The sequence below is a fragment of the Antennarius striatus genome, chromosome 6 (genome assembly GCF_040054535.1).
Source record: "Antennarius striatus isolate MH-2024 chromosome 6, ASM4005453v1, whole genome shotgun sequence".
Taxonomy (NCBI): domain Eukaryota; kingdom Metazoa; phylum Chordata; class Actinopteri; order Lophiiformes; family Antennariidae; genus Antennarius; species Antennarius striatus.
Window position 1 is genome coordinate 22,241,292 of NC_090781.1, and position 22,548 is coordinate 22,263,839.

Below are 22,548 nucleotides of genomic sequence, written 5' to 3' on the forward strand. Positions count from 1 at the left end.
TAGGAAACAACATGCAACCAAAGCCACCTCGTTGGGTTTTATGTCCTGTTTGTAGGAACTGGAGCTCCAGGACTTGAACATATCTCTGGATGTGTTTGCCTGTTGCCCGGAGCTTTGGGTCCTTTTTCTTTCCTCGCCCAGCTGCAGGCTGGTGGAACAAGTTCAGGGAAGCCTAAATGTGCCGTGAATGTCAATGACAGAATGTATTGATGTGTGATGTTGGAGACGGACCGTAAGGATGGAGCTGACAGTGTGTCTTTGTGTGTTTATCATGGTTTAGAATTAAAAAGAGAGTCCAGGTATGACTCTTTTAAGTTTAAAGAATTACATCCTTATAATAAGAGTATATATGATGCTTGGTCATTTGATCTTAAGCAGATCGTCTTTGAATCCCGGTGCGGTGAATCACACACTAGTCCTGTTGTGTGAGTTTAAACGGGATGTTGGTGTCTTGTGTGATACTTTAGACATGCGTCAATTTGTAAATGATGAAATCATATTGTGACAGCAAGCATTTACCTTGTTTACTTCTTTATTTTTCTTCTACGTCACATTCATCCGTTCATCTTTTTGAAGACGTGACAATAATAATCGTCTCGTCTTCAGCTGCTTATCTGAAGTGCGGGTCGCAGGTGTTGCTGCGTGAGAGGTGGGGTACACCCTAGATGAGACGCCAGCTCATCACAAAATACAAACACCCTCTCAAAGTCCCCCGTGGACAATTTACAGTGATTAACACATCAAAAGTGCTTGTTTTTGGAAGAAGAACCCATGCAGAAACATGGAGAACAAACAAACTCCTCACACAAAAGCCTCAGGTGGAATCGAACCCAGAACCTTCTTGCTGTGAGACAGCAGCGCTACCAACTGTGTCACCACTGGCCAAATTTGTAGACATTTTCAGCGGATTTCCTTCTTCTCTTCGTGCTACTAACCGCTAACAACATCTTTCATTTGTGGGTCGCAAAAAATACAACATTGTCCAAACATCACCCATTCTTTGCTAACACCTCTTTGGCTGTCCTGTTGATACCGACTGTTGATTAGATTGATTGTTTCTGCTGCCACGCCATCTCCCACCATTATGGCTTTTACACACATTGGTGAAGTGCGATAAACGCTCCACCATCCGTCTTGTAAGAGCTCATTTATGCTCCATCTACATCGAATAGTAACATGTCTGTTTGGAAGATATATCCCTCAACGCCCACAGACGTCCTTGCGTTCTTTTCGCCGGCATTGATTTGTCCGTTAGATGGCAGAAAAGAGCCAAAAGTTGTGACAACGATGGAAATAGCGGCTGTAGGAGAGATTGGGATAACATAGAAGTAAAAAGTGTAGGCAGCAATACTGTTAAGCCACTTAGCATTAATGAGCTTTAAACAGGACCACTGCACCAATGGATGGTTGACTCTTAACCCTAACAATGTAGGTGTGATGTGCACTCGCAGTTCTTTTTCCAGGAATCCACAGTTTGTAATGAAGGAAATCGCATTCAGAAATGATGCATTGTAACTGTACGAAAAGACACAAACAGGAAACTCGACTTCAATTCTAAAATAAATCTCAGCCTCCCACAAGCGGTCGGTCTGAGCTTGTAGCTCAGACATGGTGTAGGTGTAGTAATGGGAAATGTCCTCTACTGGATCTCCATTTGCACTTTACTGGTCATTTGAGTCAGACTTCTTGCTCAGGAAACTTCTCAACATCATGGATCTAACAGAACTCCTCGTGCCTCGTCCCTTCAGTTGTTGTAGGCGCGTCTGTGTTTTGCCAGATTGGCACACGGTGAAAAACAGTGGAATGAAAACACCTCTTGCTTCCCAGGCTGCACCAAAGTTGGAGATTTGCAACAGAAGCAAATAAATGCTGACTTCTAGACCTTTGAGGAACTTCATTTTATTTACACGTCATGTTTAGAGAAGTTCGACGTTGTTACACATCACGCAAAAAACTAAAAGTGGCTTAAACCGCTATGGCCTCACACAGCATATTGGCGCTTATGGGTTTGTGGCACCATCTTGTTTACGTCACCTGCCCTTATGTGATTTTGTTACCCCTAAATTTAAAAATGCTTGACTCAACTTTGGCCCATGGTTCAAATAAGGAAACCAGTGACTCCAGGAATAAATAACAGTTTTCTGATAAAGACCAAATCAGGACTATTGAAGGATTGATTGAGAAGTGATCATCAGAGTGATTGATGATTTGTAAAAGCACACCTTCATACTTATTTTTTCTCAAGAAACCCATTATTAATAATTCCAGTGACAAACATCTCATTGATTGACTGAAGATATTCGTAATTTTTTAAATCAAAATTGTCCATATCTAGTTAGAGATGTCTATGAAAGTAAAATAAATATCAGTTTTCCTGTGGACAATTTCAAGGTGTCGCGTTAATCTGTGGGGAAAAAATAAAACAAACTCCCAAACAAAGAACAAATAGTTAATAATGTGTTCATTACTAACAAAAATAGACAGGATGCAGAAGACAGGGTTAGATGGAGGCAATTGATTCACTGTAGCGACCCCTGAAGGGAAAAGCCAAAAGAAAAAGAAGACTAAAGAAAATAGACACATAAATGTAAATGCTTGGATGTTCATGATAATAAATTTTCTCTACCATCACATCCTAAGAGGAGGTTGTAATCACGTCTACAGATGGAGGCTCAAACTGTCACATCCCTGAATGATAAACCAGTTTCTGCCTCCGCATAACTTGAGGAAAGTCTCAAACGACGCCCAACGGAAGCAAACTGAGACAGACCGCGGTGCCATGACGGGGATGGATTAATTGATATCCAATAGCTCCACAAGCCATCAAGTCCTTAAGGAAAACACATGCACACACACACACACACACACACCTACACAAACAGACTGTTCGACGCTGCCATTTTCACGTATCTTGGACGTTCAGGAGTAATGAAACAAGTGGGCTGAGGAGCGTCGCCGCGCTGCACAGATGTTCCTTTTATAACGCCTCGTCATGACCTCGCCGGCCTTGCAGGAAGTGGAGCTTTAGAGACGAGGCTGCAGAAAAGCAGTCTTATTAGGAGAGACGCGTAAAGCTGCCATCAGGGCGCCGGCGTTAGAAGCTAATTGTGTTGCAGCCTGGCCTGCAGTTTGTGTGTCTTTAACCAGCTGCTGCCCTCCACCTCAGCGCCGAGGAACAGAAGCTGTGCGCTCTGAGGTCACACGCTGTAAATATCCTCAAGTGTTATGTTTTCATGCTTTGTAATAGGCTCTTAAGAGAGGGAGTTACCCCTTTGGGCTAATCTACAGCAACAAATGCCCTGTTATCCTGTTATTAATGGGGAAGAAGAGGCTCAGTGGCTTCTGTTGAAAACTAACACCCAATTAGAATCAGAGGCTTCATACGCGACTGACATTTCAGCTGCCGTCCCACGTAATATTGACGCGATTACGCTAATATGCTGCAACGTAATGAGGCAGTTCCATCATCACTCATGATGCAGATTCTGTTCACGGTTGTGATAAAGGTGCTGGGAGGCTGCGTCGCTTCCCTCCATTGAAGTCTGTCAAGCATGATTTCTGTGACTTTTCCCTGTGTGCATTCAAGTGCGCAGGAAAAATGGCTGTTCTAAAAAAAGAGAGCATCTTTCTCGCCGCCTTCCCATCCCCAGCACCCGCCCCGGCTCGCTTTTCAAGAGGTGTGGAGTGATGGGTTGCGTGAGAGCGGATGTTCGTGTCAGATGCAACACGCAAAACAAAAAACACACGGTCCTCTGTTCAGAGTCGGGTGGAGCGACTTTTGGAAAAATGTTTGGATCCAATACACTTTTCCATTTATTATCTGTTTTTTTTTTCAAATGTTTTGGTTGGAAATGAATGGTGAAGGGAGTGGATTTGTGCAGAAACACGTCATGGCGAGGCTGGTCTTTGGCTTCAGGTGTTGATTTTTTGGCCATGTATGGCGATCCATGAGGGGAGATGTGTTATTTTTAAAGAAATGGACACAACCTATGACCAAACCCTCTTGAAACCCACTGCCATGCAAGAGCTAAAGAAATGTTGATGATCATAATAAGATCAGACGTGCTCTTCAGTCATTTCTGTTGTAGTGAGGCTAGTTGGAAAAGCTTGAACTTGTGTAATTAAAATACCTCTCAATGTTGAAATCCTAGAGCTAAATACATCCTCTACACAAGCCCTCCACCCTCTTTTCTTAGGTTCTGCTACACATAGCCTTAATCACCCGTGTTATGAGCTGTTTAGTTTACTGCATTTACCAAAGGACCCATCTATTAATGATGGAGTGATGGCTCAATTCAAAGACACAGATATGAGCAAACACCACGGCATATTTAGCTCAGCCTCACAGGAAAACCACAGTTCATTACAACATCTTCTCTTTTTGCCCAACCTTTTTCAAGAAAAGCCAGATAACGTGACAGTTTGTGAACAAGGCGAACATTTAATCACACTTATTTAGAGGAGATGATAAAACTGAAATTCTTACCCAAAAAAAATTTTTTTTTTGAAGGGGAAAGCCCAGCTAACTTTCTTACATGACCATGCTGTCCATTCAGAGACTACTAGTGACATCCTAGTTGTGTTGCGACCAAACGTCAGATTGCTCACACATCTCCTCTAAGCATTTTCTTTGTAATTGTGAATAAAAAAGAAAAGTTTGCTCTTATGACCCACAGTTTTCCCTCAAAAGCACCTGGAAGACCGGCAGGAAATGTGAGCCGGCTTCAGGAATGAATCGTTCAGCCCGACCGACTTGGTTGACTGAGCAAAAGGTTTTTAGCTGAAAGGGGAGCGAAGCCAGGCATTTTCAGCAAGCAGACAGGAAATGGGTAGTGCAGGGTGTGCCAAGGCAGGAAGCCTGACAGAGAGTCTGTAACACCCCTCACCCACCACACACACACACACACACACACACACACACACACACACACCCACCACCACCACCTCCACCACTACCACTCCTACTTCTTCCAACCCCAGTCCATCGGTCACAATGACCAGACCTCCATTGCCGCACCTCGGCGTTACGCCGCAGCTGCATTCGCTGACAGCCGTGTGCATTTCAAGTTTTATTTCCTCGCTCCATCCTCTTGTCGTCCTTTCCTTTTTCACACTACGATAGCTCCTCCTCCATGGTGAGGCATCTACCCAACCATTCTTGGGTAGTAATACCTTCAGAAAAAGAGTGAAAGGCGCTTTTATGTGTTCTGTGTTGCATCTTAAGATCCTTATCAGGTGGAAAAGGCAATCAAGTAGGGTGCTGGATACAAATCATCTAGATTTTGATTCAGACACCGCTATAAAGGTGAACCATATTTTCATAATAAATCAATCAGATGATCAATCTATTGAAAGAAATCACTTGCTAAGCAAAATGCATGATGATTAGATAAAGGGGCTGTTTTTATTCTAAATCCCTGAAGGAAAATATGGCTACATGTTACTCTTTTTTGTGCAAAATCAAATGTCAAAAACGTCTTCTTTTTTTTATTATTTCACTTTTTTCTTAGTTCTTTCTTCTTTTGTGTCCTTTTTGGGCCAGAAGCAAAGATGTAAAGCATTAAAATCCTCACATTTTGAGTCTGAGATGTTAAAGTTTGGTGTTTCTAATTAAACCATTTATTGATTACCGTGACCTTTACCCTCTGTCCATTGATAAATAGTCAACATGATTGATGGGATATTAGTTCAGGACTTAGTGAAGCTTCTACTTCTTTAAAAATCCCACAGATACAGCAGGTCACTAAAACGAGGGAAGGAAATATTCAACAACTAATCCATATCAGTGAACTTATTCACACAAGTCAAACTCATTGATTTGATACTTGTGCATTGTATTGATCAGACTTTATTTCTCATAAAGAAGAGTCAAACATCATTCAAAATGTTTTTCAGGGTCTCAGAGTCTGTACTTTTTCTATATTGAACTGTCTGAGGTTAAACAATCCATCATGCAGCTAAAACTAAAACTAATCCCTTCCCAACATTCCTCCCCCACATGCTCGACCATGATAATTTAGGTCCTCTGAGATCCAGCGTTTCCTAACTTCTTCCTCCTTTCCTTTGGCCCGGTGAGATTTTCCACATCCATTTGTTCATGATTGACGACTTCCAGCCGAGGGTTCATCTCATCATTAGTGTTGACATAAAGTGTGTCACGGCGGAGACAAAAATAACCAAGAGTGCTCCATTTTCTGTCCTACCATAATGGAGTGACTGCGACATGCTGACATATCTCCAGGACTGGAAAAATCAAAATGCAGAGCCATGCATTAGTCACATGCTCTCGCGAATCAGTCAGAGGAGTCATTCAGAAAGGAGGTGGAGGCTGGGGAAGCGAGTGGGGTGGGGGCTGTTTTATTTAGCAGGCAGAAGATGCTTCCTCCCTCTGGGGTCTGGGCACTGACCCCCCAGTGGACGCCGCTCGGCTGCGATCAGCAAATCAAAGCCGGCTTTATGCAGAAGTGGCTGATTGGGGCTCGACAGGCCTGAACTTAACATGCTTTCAACACTGTATCAATAACACTTTGTTCAAAGGCGATGATGTTTCTGTGGATATCAGGATGCAGGAAGGAGTCTCTTTATCTGGGCAGGTTGTGATTGGATCTTTGCTATATCCCCTTTGAGTTTGGCCCCCTGTTGATGAGGTGACGCAGGTTTCTGCCCACGTTTACCGATGTAAGAACGACTCCCTTTTGCTCTTTAGCTTTATAATCACTTCCGTCTCACCTCCGATTTAATTTCTCATCGTCGGGCTGGTCTGCCAAGAGCTAATAGGCCATTGATGCCGCCATGCCAGCAGCCAATGCCAGGAGTCCCAGGCAGCTGGCACGCTCATTCAACCCAAACACAAAGTACAAAGTCTCACTGTGGACTAATTGGGTCATCCTCATGTGGGAACCAGTTGAACCTGGAGTTTTTCAATCAAAAAAATGTGAGTGACGGAGATGTAAGAGAAAAAAGTTGGAAGAACAACTCATTCTAGGTATGTCTTCAAGTCTAAAACCCAAATTATTCTCCGTAGTAACAGATAGTTTAGAAGAATCGTGGTGAACACACAACAAGCCGCATCACACAGTCTCTGTAAAAGGGTTTTCGGGCAGTGACTCTTATGTATTTGTGTACATTTGTGTATTTGTCATTTCTCTACAAACAGGAAGTGTAGCCTCTTTTAGAACACTTGCACGAATATAGTTGACTTTTCTCTCACGGTCTCTATCAGATAAAACCGAATCTAGGTTTTGACCACAAATGTATTCCAGCTCTGTTCTGCACGACCCGAGGTTAGCGTCAGCCCCGCTGTGCTTGACCTTTATTGTACACTCTCGCTCACAGCAGAGTCTTGGCTCGGGACTGTGCATCTGATGGAACAGGACAGGTGTTGATCTCATCGCTCACCGCTCATGTTCGATCGACGTCACGCATGCTTGATGACAGGAAGCACAAACGGTCATCGTCCGCAATGCCCTCTGGTCATTTGCGAGCTCATAGAGCATCCAATTTAAAGTCGTCTTATATTCCTCTCCCTGTTGTCGTTGGGTCGCTGCAAACCACTCCTGTGACTTGATCTGGATGTTACCAGTAAATTAGATTTTTGTGAGCACTAAACTCGTGTTTGCTAACTCGCCGGGGCTGTTGATGGCATGTCATTCAGATTACACAGCTGTGGTTTATGGAGGGTGCAGTCTGTTGTATGCTGTTGTTGAAGCTGAAAACTGACCAGACGGTTAACAATTTAGTTTTAAATAGACTAAATAAAAACCGAGCTTCCAGACGTACTAGATTGGAACTCGTCAGCGACACCTGGTAGCGTATTTACTTCCTCTCTGCAGGGATAGCGAAGCGTGCAGATGAATACTAATCCTGAATGCAGAGCGCCGTTGGTTTCGTCTCATCCTGGTGAAATATCTTCTCTCAGTCGCTCCTTCCTCATGGCGAGGCTTCATTCCTGACAGCTGGAAGAGACTCAGGACCTCAGAGGAAGTGAGATTGAGAAACAAGCTCTACCCGTCCTCTGCTGACCCCGACAACCACGCTCAAGGCTCACGATCCAGCGCGAGCAATAGCGTCAAAATACATGTTCAAGCTTTACTTTTACGGGCCAGTTTCTGAGTTGAGATGTCGTTTTTCTGGGTTTGATATTTTTCTCATTTGTAGCGTGATATGTCAGCCAGATGCCGCTCCAGAAGACCTTGTTTTGAAAACCATCTGAAAGAACGTCGGCCAGGAACTTAAACCAGGAACATCTTGTGGTCATTATGCAGCCTGGTTGGCTGCCTGATGTGACATCACTGGCACATAAGGAAGACGTTTCGCCCCTTTTATATACAACTGTTAAAGATGGAGGACTTGTGCCTTTATAACATCTCACCTTCCTGTATCTCACCGCTGACTCAGCGACAGCATCACCAGGCTTTGAGTGTGACAGGATGGAGGTTTAACCCTCTGAGGACCTGCATCTAAGATATTTCTTAAATAGCTAGTAGCCATTAGCAGCCATCCCAAAGAGAATAATCCAAATCCTTTCCCTCCGACTAGAGGATATGATCGACTGCCAAATAACAGGGAAGGTCGATGGTTACTGTGTTGCCATGACATTCTGTTCAAGCAGTCATGGTCCCCAGAGGGTGAACCCTGCTGACTATTCCTCTGGTGTCTAAATGAGGTTGTCAGAAGTGTTATCAATGATTTGTAGATATCTGTAGTCCCAACAGGGTAATTTGTGATGATTTGGCCATTAAAGGGGAACTCATTGGGTGTTCTATTGCTTATTTGTTAAAAGCTGGGTAAAGTCTGACAACATCCACTGAGTCGCCCTAGTGATGTCACTCGAGTCGCTGCTGGTTGGGTTTGAAGATCAAAAGTTTGGAAATGAGAGAAATCTGCGGTTGTGTGTTGGAAAGTACCCGATCTCTCAGTGGATTGGGAGCGGTGCCGGATTATAGATGGGTTTATAGATTTGTGGAATATAAAAAGTTTCACTGCTACGTTTTTTGTTTTTGTTTTTTGCCGTAAATTTGATGACTCAGTTATTTACGGTAATTTAGTTCTCGTTTTTTATTTGCTTCAAAACCAAAATGTGGCCACAGCGGTATTTTTGAGTCTTTGTGAGTAAATGATTGACGATGTTCTGTTCAATAGATGGTGATCGAAGAAATTAGCACCAACGCTAGAGGCTAATTGAAGTCTCTGCTCATACTAGAATAAGAGCAACCAGATGATGTGAGTACAGGGCAACTGAAAAATAAAACATAGGAAAACGGCTCTAAAACAGAAATTTTAGCATTTTTGTTGTTGTTTTTTAATTAATTATATAAGGCTGAATTATTTTTTTTTTTTACCTAAAAAAATTACAATCTGTCTTTTGAGGAATTAGCATTTTCATTCTAAAGTTAACTGAAGTAAACCAAAAGTTCAAACAGCTAGCGTAATCACAGCACGGCCAACCCTACGCCATAAACACTGCGCTTGTATTTCAGGCTGTTCACGCCAAACGCGATGACCACGGAGGTTGTCAAGCTTCATTAGCATGAACCGTAAACGCTCTCTTTAGTGTGTGCATCTTACTGAACAGCTGGAAGTCTTATCCGATGCTCAGATTTACCCTGAAGGTTGGAGAGAGTTCAGTTTTAGCTCGGCCAAGCCAGCATTCCTCGGTAGGTTTCAGAGCCCAGACAGATAATCCACCCCCACCACCACCCCCCACCACCAGCCACATGTGAGTAATCGCTGTCGCTGTCTCATTTAGTCTGACTTAGGAATCCTAAACGTGAATTGTGTTGGGATCTGTTTATCCCGGAGAACATTTCGATGCCTGTTATGTGATCCTGAATCCTGAATCGATTCCGCCACAAACATTTACCTCCCTCCTTTATTGCACGCTCGCACGTTAGCTAATGAGATTGTCGAGCGCCTCGACAGCGGAGGGGAGCTCGGGTCTCTCACCTCCTGCTTCGAATAAGCACTCGACAGAAAATAGGTCAATCACCTCATACTAAGTACCTCCTCCTTTTCCCCCAGGTGGTTAGAAAAAGGAACTTTCTGACAGGTGGAAGGATGCCAAAAATCTTAACATGAAACACTCGACACTGGAAAGTTTTTTCTCTTTTTTTTTTCTTGAACATATTGTGAGAAATCTGTGGTTTAAATTGTGTTTTCTTTTTTCTCCCCTTTGCCCTTCCTTCCCTTTTTTTTCACAGGCTGTCAGCATCAATAAGGCCATCAACACACAGGAGGTCGCTGTCAAAGAGAAGCATGCCAGGAATATCCTTGTACTGTGTGTGTGCGTGTGTGATGGGGGGGGTTGTTTATCTTGATTTTCATGTGTGTGTGAAGCTGTTCCTCTGCGGCCGGAGGGTTGTGTTAGAGGAAGATCAAAACATCCATCCTGGTGGAGCTCATCGTCTACGCCTGGCCTGATCAGACTCATTGAATTATATGTGGAACAAAAGTCAAAGCTACGCAGACGGAGGAGGGTGTCGATTTTTTCTTCTAGTTTTGATTTCCGGTCAGAAATCCTGGGGAGCAGAGGAGGTTAATGGAGTGGATTTAGGCCTAATCGATTTTTTCGATGACCTCTTGAAATGCAGCCTGATCATTTCATTCCTCCTAAGTCTTACATTAAAGACAGGGGGGGTCAAACTCATTTTCACCAAGGGCCACTTCAAAATAATGGCTGTCCTCAAAGCACCAGATGTGACATAAAATGTGACTAAATGTCATAAAACTACTCCTTCATGTTAAATAACTCTAATTTTACTACTTATTCAAGTTCCAAACATTACAGTTTTTTGCTCTTTTATAACATAAATCATTTTAATTTGTCAGGTTATGAAACCCACAGAACTCCATCAATAAAGGATCAAACTATTCAAGAGAATAAAGAAAAATTAACATCAAACACCAGTTAGGACATGAGCTTTGTTCAAAATGTTTTTGTCAGAGTTACAATGGGCTGAATTACTGCATTGTGGGAAATGTAGTTTTGGTCAAATCACAGTTTTGACCTATTTTTAAACACTCTGACGGTTTGTGCCCCAGCGGGCCACAAAAAATGATGTGATTTAAGATGCCATCGCTGTAAAAAAAAGCTCCTTGACTGTCCCCCCCCGTCACCCTGCATCTTGGGGACCCATCATGAGAAAGGCGCCCACACCTTCTGGGCGGCCGTCAACCGGCTCCCCCTCTCCAGTAACGCAGTCCTCTGCTGGAAGTTCTGCCACGTCTTCCACAAGCTGCTGCGAGACGGACACCCAAACGTACGTGACCACGCCGTTACCTAGCGACTGAACCAAACTATCTGCCCCGTCTTTGCCCCCAGTCCTTCACGCTGTCTCCCCCTCTGTTTCCAGGTGATAAAGGACTCCATGAGGAACAAGGCTGATTTAACTGATATGAGCAGGATGTGGGTAAGAACACAGATTATTGTAGGAATGTGGTAACATCACTACAGGCAGTCACACGTATGAGGACGACAGGTTTATAGCAGACCCTTCCTCTTCACTAGAAGATTAAAAATAGCGAGTTAGAAGTGTCCTCCACCTGTTGAATTCAATTAGAAAATAAAAGATTCAGTTCCTGATATGGATGTTTTCAGGTCTGCTTCAGGTTTCGCTCCTTTCCTCGCCACCAAACGAAGCTTCAGACGTTTAGACGTCCCTGTTAGTTCGTTTGTGTCAAGTTGTTTCGACACCGGTACAAGGTTATATGGAATTAATCAGAAAGATTGATGACATCATAAAGTACACAAGGTATTGAACGATCAGTAATCAGCCCATCCCCCAGCAGTCGTCCTCCTCCTCCTCAGGTCAGAACCCTGACGGATGCATCGACCCTGTTTCCGGGTCGTTGCGGGTGATCAGTCAGGGCGTAGGAAGTCTGTCAATAACCGACTACATAACGCTGACGTAGCCACATTATTATGGGATGCTGTACATTCACTATCCTATAGGTTTGGCTTCCAACATGCCGATGGAAAGATCGCAGATCTCTGTTTTCCTGGGTTTACTGTTAGCGTGTTGCTGACGTCGCTGGACAGGAGGATACAGGAAGTTCTGTCCCTGTGACCGGGGGTGGCCTCTACTTCCTGCTGTGTCATCACCAGCCTCTCACCCAGGTCGCAAGAAGGAAAAAAAAAAAAAGGAAGTGAGAAGCAATTGGCTCAAATTGCTTCTCTTCTCCGTTTAGTTTCCGACAAAATGATCCGAACCTGCTCCAAAAAGTCATGTGAGGTTCAGTGTTTTCATCTAAAAGTCGTTGGGGTTTTGTTTTTTCTTTGCTGCTGATTTAAGCCCTGAAATATGAGACAGACCTTGTGTTCACTTTCATGTCACACCGCCTTCAGCCAAATTGCCGCAACAAATTTCCTGCAAAGACGAAACCATTTGCTCCCTGAGGGTTTTCTAACAAGCCGGTCCACTAAGAACAAGAACGCTATTTTTTTGATGATGTCCCTCTTATTCCCTCTTTGTCTCTCTCTCACTCCCTCTCCCGCCCACCCCAGGGTCACCTAAGCGAAGGCTACGGGAAGCTCTGCAGCATCTACCTCAAACTGCTCATCACCAAAATGGAGTTTCACATCAAAGTGAGTCGGCCTGGCCTATAAAAGCGAGCCCCGGTCTCCTTTTCTGCTCATTATCTTTGTCTCAGACTCTCCTTTTAGAGCCGGCGTGTCTCAGCGGAGGGGTGGAGGGCTTCATAGAAAATTCTGGCTTTTACACTAATGGCCTCTTGACTATCTGTAATGCAGCCGTTTTATGAGTCATTGCAGCAGAGCTGCGCGGGGACCCAAAAGGCAGCCTCGATGATGATATCACAGGAAGATGTGGTTGGATGTTGGATCATTGTGACCCAAGGGTCCACTCCTGTCGCCAGGATGTAACTCGAAAAAAAAAATCAAAGGAGTAACGTGACACTCGAGCCCCTAATCAAGTTTTATGCTACCTTTCTGCTAAATGTGTTGCTTGTTTGCTGTTTGCATGAAAGCTGACGCTTTAGCCTCAAGCAGCATCTAAAATAAATGTTGAGCTCAAAGAGGACTGAATGTAAAAGCTGTCATCACGCGCCAGATTTAGGTCAGTTAATCGACGATCAGATCAAGACAAAGTCTTTTATTTAAGTTGATCTGCCTGGGTAATTTTTATTTGTTAGTAATTAAGATTTTAGTTCAGGTTTTTTTATTAATCCCAGCGTAGCAGGCAGGTAATAGATCTTTTAATAAACCTACTCCAGTTAAACAATTTTAATATCATCTTGAGCAAACTCAAATGATCCCTGCTGTTGTGCTGCGAGATAAAGATGCTCCAATGCAAGGGAATACTGAATGTCAGTTAAATATTATGATACTCATGTGGAACAAAAGTGTCTCAAATCTGCAGTTTAGTATTTGAGTAAATGTAAGCATAGCGGCCACCCAGTCTGGAAAAACATCTTCATTTTTTAAATCGGTTTAATTATCCGCCTGTTAATCCTGCCTGAAAATGATTTTGTGTTCATCTGAGGCAGACGTCAGGACAGCCGAGCTCCTTGTCCGACTTCAAATCTTCCTCTTTTTCTTCCTCCTCTTCGCTCCCAGAACCCCAGATTCCCCGGCAACCTGCAGATGTCAAACCGCCAGCTGGACGAGGCGGGAGAGAACGACGTTAACAACTTGTGAGTGTGTGGCGTTGCCGCTTTGCTTGTTATCAGCGCTGTGGCGTATTGCGAGCAGGACCTCCGTTCCCGTGGCGACCCGAGGATCCAGACTTGAACGAGCTTGAGTTTTATTTTCCAGGATATTTAGTCTACTTTTATCTTTTCATCCGAGGTTATTCTTGATGTCTTAATAATTAACAAATCCTTAGCAAAAAGGTAGATTCAAATTCAAAAAAAACTTTATTTGTCCCATATGGGCAATTGAAAGCACATAAAGCAGTATTGGTGTAAAAGTGCAAACATAACAGTGTAAAGATAAAGAGTGGTAACATAAACAATAAACATAAATAATAACTAAATATTAACATATATACACTGTTTATGTTAAATAATAATTCAAAATCTAATTACTGTAGTTCAAAACCTAGTTTGTTCCCAACCTAGTTAGTTTAGAGCCTAGTATGCTTAAAACCTAGTGGGCTAGTTAGTTAGTTAGTTCAAAAACTAGTTAGTTCAAAATCTTGTGAAACATAAATGAGGAAATGGAGGGTTGTATTGTTTGCATCAGGGGTTCTAAATCTTTCTTCTTTCTGAATCCCCTCCATCCCCAGCTTCCAGCTGACCGTCGAGATGTTCGACTACCTGGAGTGCGAGCTCAACCTCTTCTTGGGAGGTAAGCCGTTCTGATTGGCTCAGCAGGGACACAAACACAGAATGATGACGCTCGCGCGGAAACAGACAGGAAGACGCTGTCTGACCGGTAGAAATAGATGATCATAACTGCAGTGTCAACACAGCTCCTCCTCCTCCTCCTCCTCCTCCTCAGCCACATCACCGCTAACGATAACGTGCTGCACTCGAGCCCCCGTTGTTGTCTGGGTGAGTCATCCCAGCCTAATGTCTGTTAAAGTATGGACGCCACTAAAAATAGACAGCTGAGATGTGAGCTCAGGAGGAATACTGGAAAATCTGTTCGTGAATGAGCAGCGGGAAATTACAGCCGTGTTTCTCTACGCGTGTTATCTCCTCCTCTGCACCTCCTACTCCCTCCAGATGAAACTAGAGATGTGCTAAAATCACGTCTAATCGTTAGTTTGGTTTTATTTTTTTCCCACGTTACAGTCTGTGTCACCTCACCGCCGTTCATTGGTCGGGTGTTTTTTAAAAGCGTGGCGTGATCCAGGGGTGAAAGGGCCGAGCTTGAGGTGTGAGTGTGTGTGTGTGTGTGTGTGTGTGTGTGTGTGTGTGTGTGTGTGTGTGTGTGAGTGTGTGTGTTTTAGCTGTGCAGGAAACCACGCCTCTGCAGTCTCACGGCTTGGCTTTTGGGTGGGGGGGGGATAAAAGGGGGGGGAGGGTCTAATGATGAAGACAATCCTGTTAGTGTTCAGGTTTCTGCTCCACTTTAAAGCCTTTTAATAGCTTCTTTTTAATGAGGAAGTGTGTGTGTGTGTGTGTGTGTGTGTGTGTGTGTGTGTGTGTGTGTGTGTGTGTGTGTGTGTGTGTGTGTTTGTGTGTGTGTGTGTCTTGATTTCGTTAGAAAACAATGCCTCATGCCTCATTTAAATATCGATCTGGCGGATCCGTTCATTGATCGTTTCCCCCTCTCCTTCCTCCCCACCCCCCCACCCCACCCCCAGTGTTCAGCTCTCTGGACATGTCTCGGTCAGTGTCGGTGACGGCGGCGGGCCAGTGCCGCCTCGCCCCCCTCATCCAAGTCATCCTGGACTGCAGCCACCTGTACGACTACACCGTCAAGCTGCTGTTTAAGCTTCACTCCTGTAAGTGACGCTCGCCGCCGCCGCCGCCGCCGGTCGGGCTGCTCCAGGCCGGGTAGAGATGGCTGCGTTTGTTTGGCAGCAAAGTTTGAAATGCCACCTCTTGTCATAATTCACATGCCGCTGTCGTAGTCGTCTGTCTTAGCTGCACAAACTCATTCTGCTCATTTGAACCTGAGGTGTATCACGTACCGTCCAGGGAGACACAAGTTTATGGGATTCAATCACAAGCTTAGTTTGGACCCCGATACATTCTGCTCCATTTGAACTTTAATTCCCAAATATGTCACCTTTGTGTTAGAGATGGTTTCTTTATGGTCACAACAGATCATAAAACAACAAATCGCAAGTTCACACAAACCGAAGTAATTATTTTAAGTTGTTTTACATTCATTCTTTGGTGCTTTGATACTAGTGGATGTGTTCAATCACCTGGCTTTGTTGTGCTCTACTTATAAACTGACTATTGATTCCCTTCATTCATTCGAGGTTATCTGAGTTGATCCAAACAACAGTTTCATAACAGACTGTTTTGGTGTTGTTGTGACCTACAACCTTTGATTCATTATAAATCATCATATATAGAGAGAATTTATTGGAAGAGTTTTGATGTGTGACTTCTGACATGTGTGTGTGTGTGTGTGTGTGTTGTGTTGTGTTTGCCGGCAGGCCTTCCAGCCGACACTCTGCAGGGCCACAGAGATCGCTTCCAGGAACAGTTTAAGAAGTATGTCACCCAGACGGAACCCCAGCTGCTCCCCAGCGTCACGGATGGGGAGTGACCCCGAGGACCGAGCATGTTGAATTCAATTTTCTAATGTTCCACGTTTTTCTGTTCTCTCTCTCCTTTTAAGGTTAAAGAGTCTGTTCTATCGCTCCAGCAACTTGCAGTATTTCAAGAGGCTGATTCAGATCCCACAGCTGCCTGAGGTGAGGACACCTGGTCGAATCTTAACCACAACTGACCTCCAAGTTCACCTATGAGGGTGTTTTGTGTCTAGCAGGTGGTTCATTCATTCAGAACCACCTCTTTTCATACTGTTTTCATTACTTTTATACTAACCTCTGAGCTCTAATCTGCCTTAGACGTTCATTTATGTGCAGGGAGAGTTTGGTCATGATAAAACACGTAAGGTGTGGCAGATTTATGTCCCACTGATCATACAGGATTATTCCTTTGTTATACATAAAAATGCATGAGTTTAGTGAGAAAATGGTGCTAATGGAAGAAGCGCTAATGACTGATACGGAAATGACATACGGAAACTCATATCCATTATCAACGTGACGTGACACAAGCCCTTCACATTATTGTCGTTGCTTTTGTGAATATTCAGATAACTTAGCAGCTCAGATTTAAATCACTTCAATTTTAAACTGTGTGTTTTGTTATCTTCGCAGAACCCTCCTAACTTCCTGCGGGCGTCGGCTCTGTCGGAGCACATCAGCCCCGTGGTCGTCATCCCCGCCGAGTCGTCATCCCCGGAGTCGGAACACGTAGTGGAGACGGATGACCTGGTGGACACGGACGTCCCCGTCCTGCCGGTGAGTAGCCGAAGAGAAACGTCTCTGAACGGAACGAGACTGACAAACATTTCCTGTTTACTTTGTTGTCATCAGCAGGCCAAACGTGTTAGAAGGATCTAGTGTTGGTGGGACAAGACGAGATGGATTTAAGTGGACAAAACAGGAAATAAAGTGCTCACAGTTAGCGTAGACGTTTACTCCCTAAATATTTTTTATATTCATGGTAAGAATCCTCCAGCATCTGGTTTATATTCCGGCTTGTAAGTCGTGGTTTTAATTATATCCACTGTCACATAGCTGGAAGTGAAAGTTTCATTTTGGCCAAGGATGAAACATTAATGAGGTGATTAATAACATTTTGGAGCCACAGTCCGGCTCCGGTTCACCTGGATTAAAAGTGTTAAAAACACAAACTGTGAGTCAAAGGAGATGAGTCGTGTGAGGTTTCTCTTTATCTTTCTTCCAAACTCTAAGCCTGCGTTGGAGACCAAGTTTGACGACCTGTTTGGCACCTCGGCGACGATCGACCCCTTCAACTTCAACAGTCAGAACGGCATGCGGAAAGACGACAAGTAAGGACTTCAGTGTTTGCACATCCACAGCGAAAAAACACGACTGAATGCACAGAATGCAAAGATGTATGTTATGTTTTGTCCGTGTCCCCAGAGACCGTCTGATTGAACAGCTGACCAGGGAGATCCAGGCCCTCAAAGACGAGCTGGAGTCTTTCAGACTGGAGGTAAACATCACCCAAGCCGCGTGAATCCGCCGTTCGCCGACTCTCCCTATTCCTGCTTTATTTCTCTCTCCCCGTCTCTCCGTCCCTCGTCAGAGCGGCCGCTTGTGTCAGGCGCTGAGGGGGCGTGTCAGCGAGCTGGAGGCGGAGCTGGCGGAGCAGAGCCACCTGAGGCTGCAGGCCGCAGGGGAGAGCGAGTTCCTGAAGGCGGAGCTGGAAGACCTGCGGAGGGTCAGGGAGGACACGGAGAAGGAGCAGCGGAGCCTGACGGAGATAGAGAGTGAGAAAAATCACGAAAAAATATACTGAAATATGATTCAGAGGGATGTCGCTCTCCTCTATTGACCTCATTAAAGTCAAAGTGCAAGAAAATGAAGGTTTTTTTACAACTTAAACTGACATAAAGATGTCTGGTGTAATATTTCTGAAAGTTTATTGATTCATAATTACTTAATTTCTCTTAAGTTACTGTAAGGAGAAAAGGAAATGCAGTCGCATGAAAAACTAAACATAAACCTAATAAACCAGTAAAAGTTTTCTGTATTTTGAGTTTCAGATTTCATTTATTTCTTGGTTATTTTGTTGTTTTTATCTATACCAGAAAAGGCTCAGGCCAATGAGCAGCGCTACACCAAACTGAAGGAGAAATACACAGAGCTGGTCCAGAGTCACGCAGACCTGCTGAGGAAGGTGAGGAAGAGGAGCCTGGACAACCGAGCATCGGTTGTAGTTATGTTTTTGTTTTTTCGTTGCATTTGTGTGGTCCTATGTTAATATGTTTGTGTGTGTTTGTGTGCGTGTGTGTGTGTGTGTGTGTGTGTGCAGAATGCAGAGGTGACCCGACAGATGACGGTGGCTCGGGCGGCACAAGATGAAGTGGAGGCGGTGAGGAGAGAGATGCAGGAGAAGGTGAAGGCCGCTCAGGAGGTGGCAGATAGACAGGTGAGAGTGAGACAAACGTCTTCATCATTGCCAAACACACACACACACACACACACACAAACACACACACACACACACCAGGTGACGTGACGTTCGTGCCTCAGGAGAGGGACCAGTTGGACCAGATGCAGGACCTCCAGAGGGAGCTGGTGTCCAGCAGGGTGGAGCTGGATTCCCTGAAGACCACCATGGCCTCATCACAGCAGGTAACCCTTTTCTCATTCACACCAGATTGTCTTAAAACTACTCCCTAAAACCCTCTGATTTGCGTGAAGAGACACCAAAGTAATTACAATTAAAACAAGGAAGCACCAAAGCTTCTCCCGTTGTCATTAAAACCTGATCAACTGGGAAATAGGTTTCTTATAGCAGCCCTTCGGCAATTACCGGAGGCGTAATGGGCTCTGAAGGCAGTAATGAGAACACAATGGGTGCAATTCTTTGGGAAAGAAAACATTTTGTACGCAAAAAAAATAAAAATAAAAAATCGTGGGTGATACACATAACCTCAAAGATAATGGCAGCTTACAGAATGTGTGAAGAAACCGGCTGGAGTTTTAAAATGCAGACAGATTGGGAAATCAGGTTTCATCACATGCCTTACGCACACACACACACACACACACACACACACACACACACACACACACACACACCGCGAGATTAAAAGGACTGAATCAAACATAACTCCATTCCTAGACTGGGGTTAATGTGCTAAAAGGTTCACCTGCAGAGACTCAGAGTCTCATCAGCGACGAGCGGAATGAACGTCAGTCAGACCTGAGCTGATGCTATTATTAGCCTGTGACTCCCTCCACCCTCATATTTGTTGTGTATCGTTCCCCACACCTCCCATCTGTCTCTGCCTCCCACTCTTCTCGTTATATTTACTACTTATCAACTTGTCACTTTCTGTCCTCCTCCTTCTCTCCAGTCTTTTTCACACACACACACACACACAGCCCACATTTTAACGCTCTCGTCATATGCCTGCAGTATCCGTCTCTCTGTACAGTTTTCATCCATATTCTGAACTATTCTCCTTCTGCTTCATCTCTCAACATTTCTCCTTCTCTGTCTGGACCTGCTGGCACTCAGGCTGTAAGTGTGGGGGTTGTTTTTTTTCTTAAATCCGGAACAATTTCATGCACAGAATCCAAGAAGTGTTATTTCTCTTGTTCCCACTGAACAGGATCTGATGAAAGTCTTTATTCTTGTTGCTGTAATTTGCGTTGTTGCGTCGCAGCCAAGTTGCACAACCACTTCCCAAATGTTGTAAACTCCCCAACCTCTGTGGAGACCGTGCAGCTCTCCACAGACTGAAATGGAGTTAAAACCGTTCTAATAAGAGAATGAGGATAAATGTTTTTTATTGTGAGGTCAGCGCTGCGTCCTGACATGTCATGACGGCTACATATTATCCCGACCGCGTCTCTTTTGCTCCGTCATTGTGCCTCAAAATAAATGCTTTCTGTTGTTGACAGGAATCTTTTTTTAATCCCTCCATCTTTTTTTTTTTTTCTTCCTCTTGCAGTCGAATGAGATGCTCGGCACGCAGCTGGTCGCCCTAGGGTCTGAGAAGGCGGAGCTAGTGCAGTCTTTGTCCAAGGTGGAGGCGGAGCTGACTGCCCGGGGGGAGGAGCTAGAACAAGCGCAGACCTCCTTGGCGGCTGAGAGGGAGAGCGGGGTGAAGACGGCGGAAGCCCTCCAGAATCAACTCAACGAGAAGGTGAGGAATCTTTCTCCTCAACAGATCTCCTCGTAAACGAATCACGCTGGTGTTTCTGGGAACCAGTCAGAGCCGGTTTGTCCAATCAGCATCCTCTTCGGGTCCCCAGGCGAGCAGGGAGCAGGCGTTGGAGAGCCAGCTGGCGGCGGCCCGATGGTCCAGTCTGCAGGGAGCCGTGGAGGAGGCCGAGAAGATCGTCCAGGACTCCCTGGTTCAGATCGACGACCCGGCTCACATCAGCTGCACCAGCTCCGCCGGTCAGAACCGGACGCTTTAGTCCTGCTGCTCCGCAGAGAGCTGATCTGGAGCGTTCGTTAATGTCCTCTGTGCGTTTTGTTTCTGCAGACTACCTAGCGTCCAGATGTCAGGCCTCTTTAGACTGCATGGAGCGACTCCACGCCACCAGAGACGCCTTCCTGGTTGACAACGCGGGTGAGAGAGTTAGCTTAGCCCCGTGAGGGATGCATCATATTCACTTGTCTGTGATTGGTTCTGAATGTTGGAGAAACAAAGTGATTTTAATACCATCTAATTTAATAATTTCAGTTTTAAAGTTTAGCTTTACCACTTAAGCTCTTTGCTCAGCCCAGTGCAGCTAATCTTTACTTGATCGCTGCTGCATAACATACATAGTATAAAAAAATAAAATTAAAAAAAATTAACAGACCATTAACCGGCTGACGTCCCTAAAAAAATGCTAATGCAACTGTTTGTGTTTGTTTATTAGAAACAGTAAAAAAAAAGTTTAGAAAATGTATTCAGGAGGTAGAAATATGAAAAATACAAACTGAATGAAATAAAAAATGATTTAAAAAAATGATTCTTTTCTATCCTATTTATGATCGCTAACCTTAAAAACACGTGTTTTTTTTATGCCTTACTAGCCGTGTCTGAGCTGGTGCGATTGGTCGTCCAGTGCGGTCACCTGGTGGGCGACACCATCGTTCAGGGTAGCGCCACCTCCCACATGGTGCCGGTGGAGCAGGCTGATGGTAAGCTCCCATGAGCACCAAGGAAAATACAAGTGATGGCTTCTCTCGTCTGCTGATGCAAACCTGTGGGCGAGTCGGTCGGCCCAGACCCAGACGTGTTCTGACACGGCTGCGACTGGTTGCTAAGTCTGCTAGAGAACGGTGAAGTTAGCCAGGGTGAGGTCAGTCCGTCTCTAATAAAGGTGAACCCGTTGTGATTCTTTATAAATCGATAAACCTGAACGTTCTGCTCCGGCTCTGTTAAAAGTCGTTCATCCAAAATGTACTCAGATGGAGGAAAGATGCAAATTACATACAGAACTAATGTTTATAGGATTATCCTTGGTAGCATGTTAGCAGACTGAGCGTGTTTAAACACGCCCAAAAATAATTGGACAAACGTATTACTGCAATGGAACATAACCAAATTGAATCAGGCTGAAGTCAGACATGTAGCTGTGAAATCCACGGAGAACGCATCGACTTTATGTTGGCGTGTTCGTTTATAAACTGCAGCGTTTAAGGAAAAAAAAAAGTTATCTCCTTTTTCATTTCCTTTTCCTCCAATCACAGCGGCAGTTTCAGCTGTTCGATGAAGCTAGAAGAGATAGGAAAAGCGCTGCTTGCGCATTTGAATTGAGTTTTCACAGAAATTAAAATTTTTAAATGCGTGTTTGTATTTCGGGGCTACAATTCACACACCCTCCTCGCCCCTGTCCTGTCAGCCCTGTCAGAGAGCGTTAAGGCCTGCGGGGCTGAAGCTCTGGCTCTGCTGGCCCAGATGAAGCAGCGGGACAGCCTGACCCAAGCAGACAACGGCAAACTGAAGGCGGCTCTGGAGGCCGTCCTCGCCAGCGCGGAGGTCCGTGTCGAAACACACGCGCAGTCTCAAGTCTGCTGTGTTGTGAGGAGACGAGTTAACGTTTTCTTGTGTCTTCATTCAGAAACTGCGTCCTCGGGGTCTGGAGCTGCAGCAGGGGGAGCTGGGAGATCTGGTGGAGCAGGAAATGGCTGCTACTTCCGCTGCTGTGGAGTCAGCAGCCGCCAGGATAGAGGTGTGTGTATGTCTGTGTGTGAGTGTGTGTGTGTTCAGCTGTGATCATCTGACAGCAGATGTGTATTTGTGCTCGCTGTGTGCATCCGTGTGTGTGACTTTGTGGCGGGCTGTGTGAAAACACTGCCCCCTGTTTCACGTTACAGCAGCATTAACTTCAAAGTGTCTTTTTGTCTCCTCTG

General features: G+C 44.7%; 1 protein-coding gene across 4 annotated transcripts in view; it reads left to right on the forward strand.

The window, feature by feature from the left end:
- Positions 1-22,548, forward strand: part of hip1 (huntingtin interacting protein 1) — a 37,250-nt gene that overhangs the window by 8,998 nt on the left and 5,704 nt on the right. For 3 of the 4 annotated variants that reach the window (XM_068316644.1, XM_068316643.1, XM_068316645.1), the window contains 22 exons: positions 10,200-10,263; positions 11,116-11,258; positions 11,352-11,408; positions 12,503-12,583; positions 13,574-13,650; positions 14,244-14,305; positions 15,270-15,410; positions 16,077-16,134; positions 16,262-16,337; positions 16,809-16,952; positions 17,409-17,506; positions 17,601-17,673; positions 17,767-17,950; positions 18,272-18,360; positions 18,496-18,612; positions 18,717-18,818; positions 20,147-20,341; positions 20,451-20,598; positions 20,687-20,773; positions 21,226-21,333; positions 22,038-22,174; positions 22,257-22,367. In XM_068316644.1, the coding sequence (XP_068172745.1) occupies positions 10,200-10,263; positions 11,116-11,258; positions 11,352-11,408; positions 12,503-12,583; positions 13,574-13,650; positions 14,244-14,305; positions 15,270-15,410; positions 16,077-16,134; positions 16,262-16,337; positions 16,809-16,952; positions 17,409-17,506; positions 17,601-17,673; positions 17,767-17,950; positions 18,272-18,360; positions 18,496-18,612; positions 18,717-18,818; positions 20,147-20,341; positions 20,451-20,598; positions 20,687-20,773; positions 21,226-21,333; positions 22,038-22,174; positions 22,257-22,367 (2,352 nt within the window). Of the gene's footprint in view, positions 1-10,199; positions 10,264-11,115; positions 11,259-11,351; positions 11,409-12,502; positions 12,584-13,573; positions 13,651-14,243; positions 14,306-14,325; positions 14,512-15,269; positions 15,411-16,076; positions 16,135-16,261; positions 16,338-16,808; positions 16,953-17,408; positions 17,507-17,600; positions 17,674-17,766; positions 17,951-18,271; positions 18,361-18,495; positions 18,613-18,716; positions 18,819-20,146; positions 20,342-20,450; positions 20,599-20,686; positions 20,774-21,225; positions 21,334-22,037; positions 22,175-22,256; positions 22,368-22,548 lie in introns of those variants that run through there. The other variant, XM_068316646.1, reaches the window with a different exon arrangement.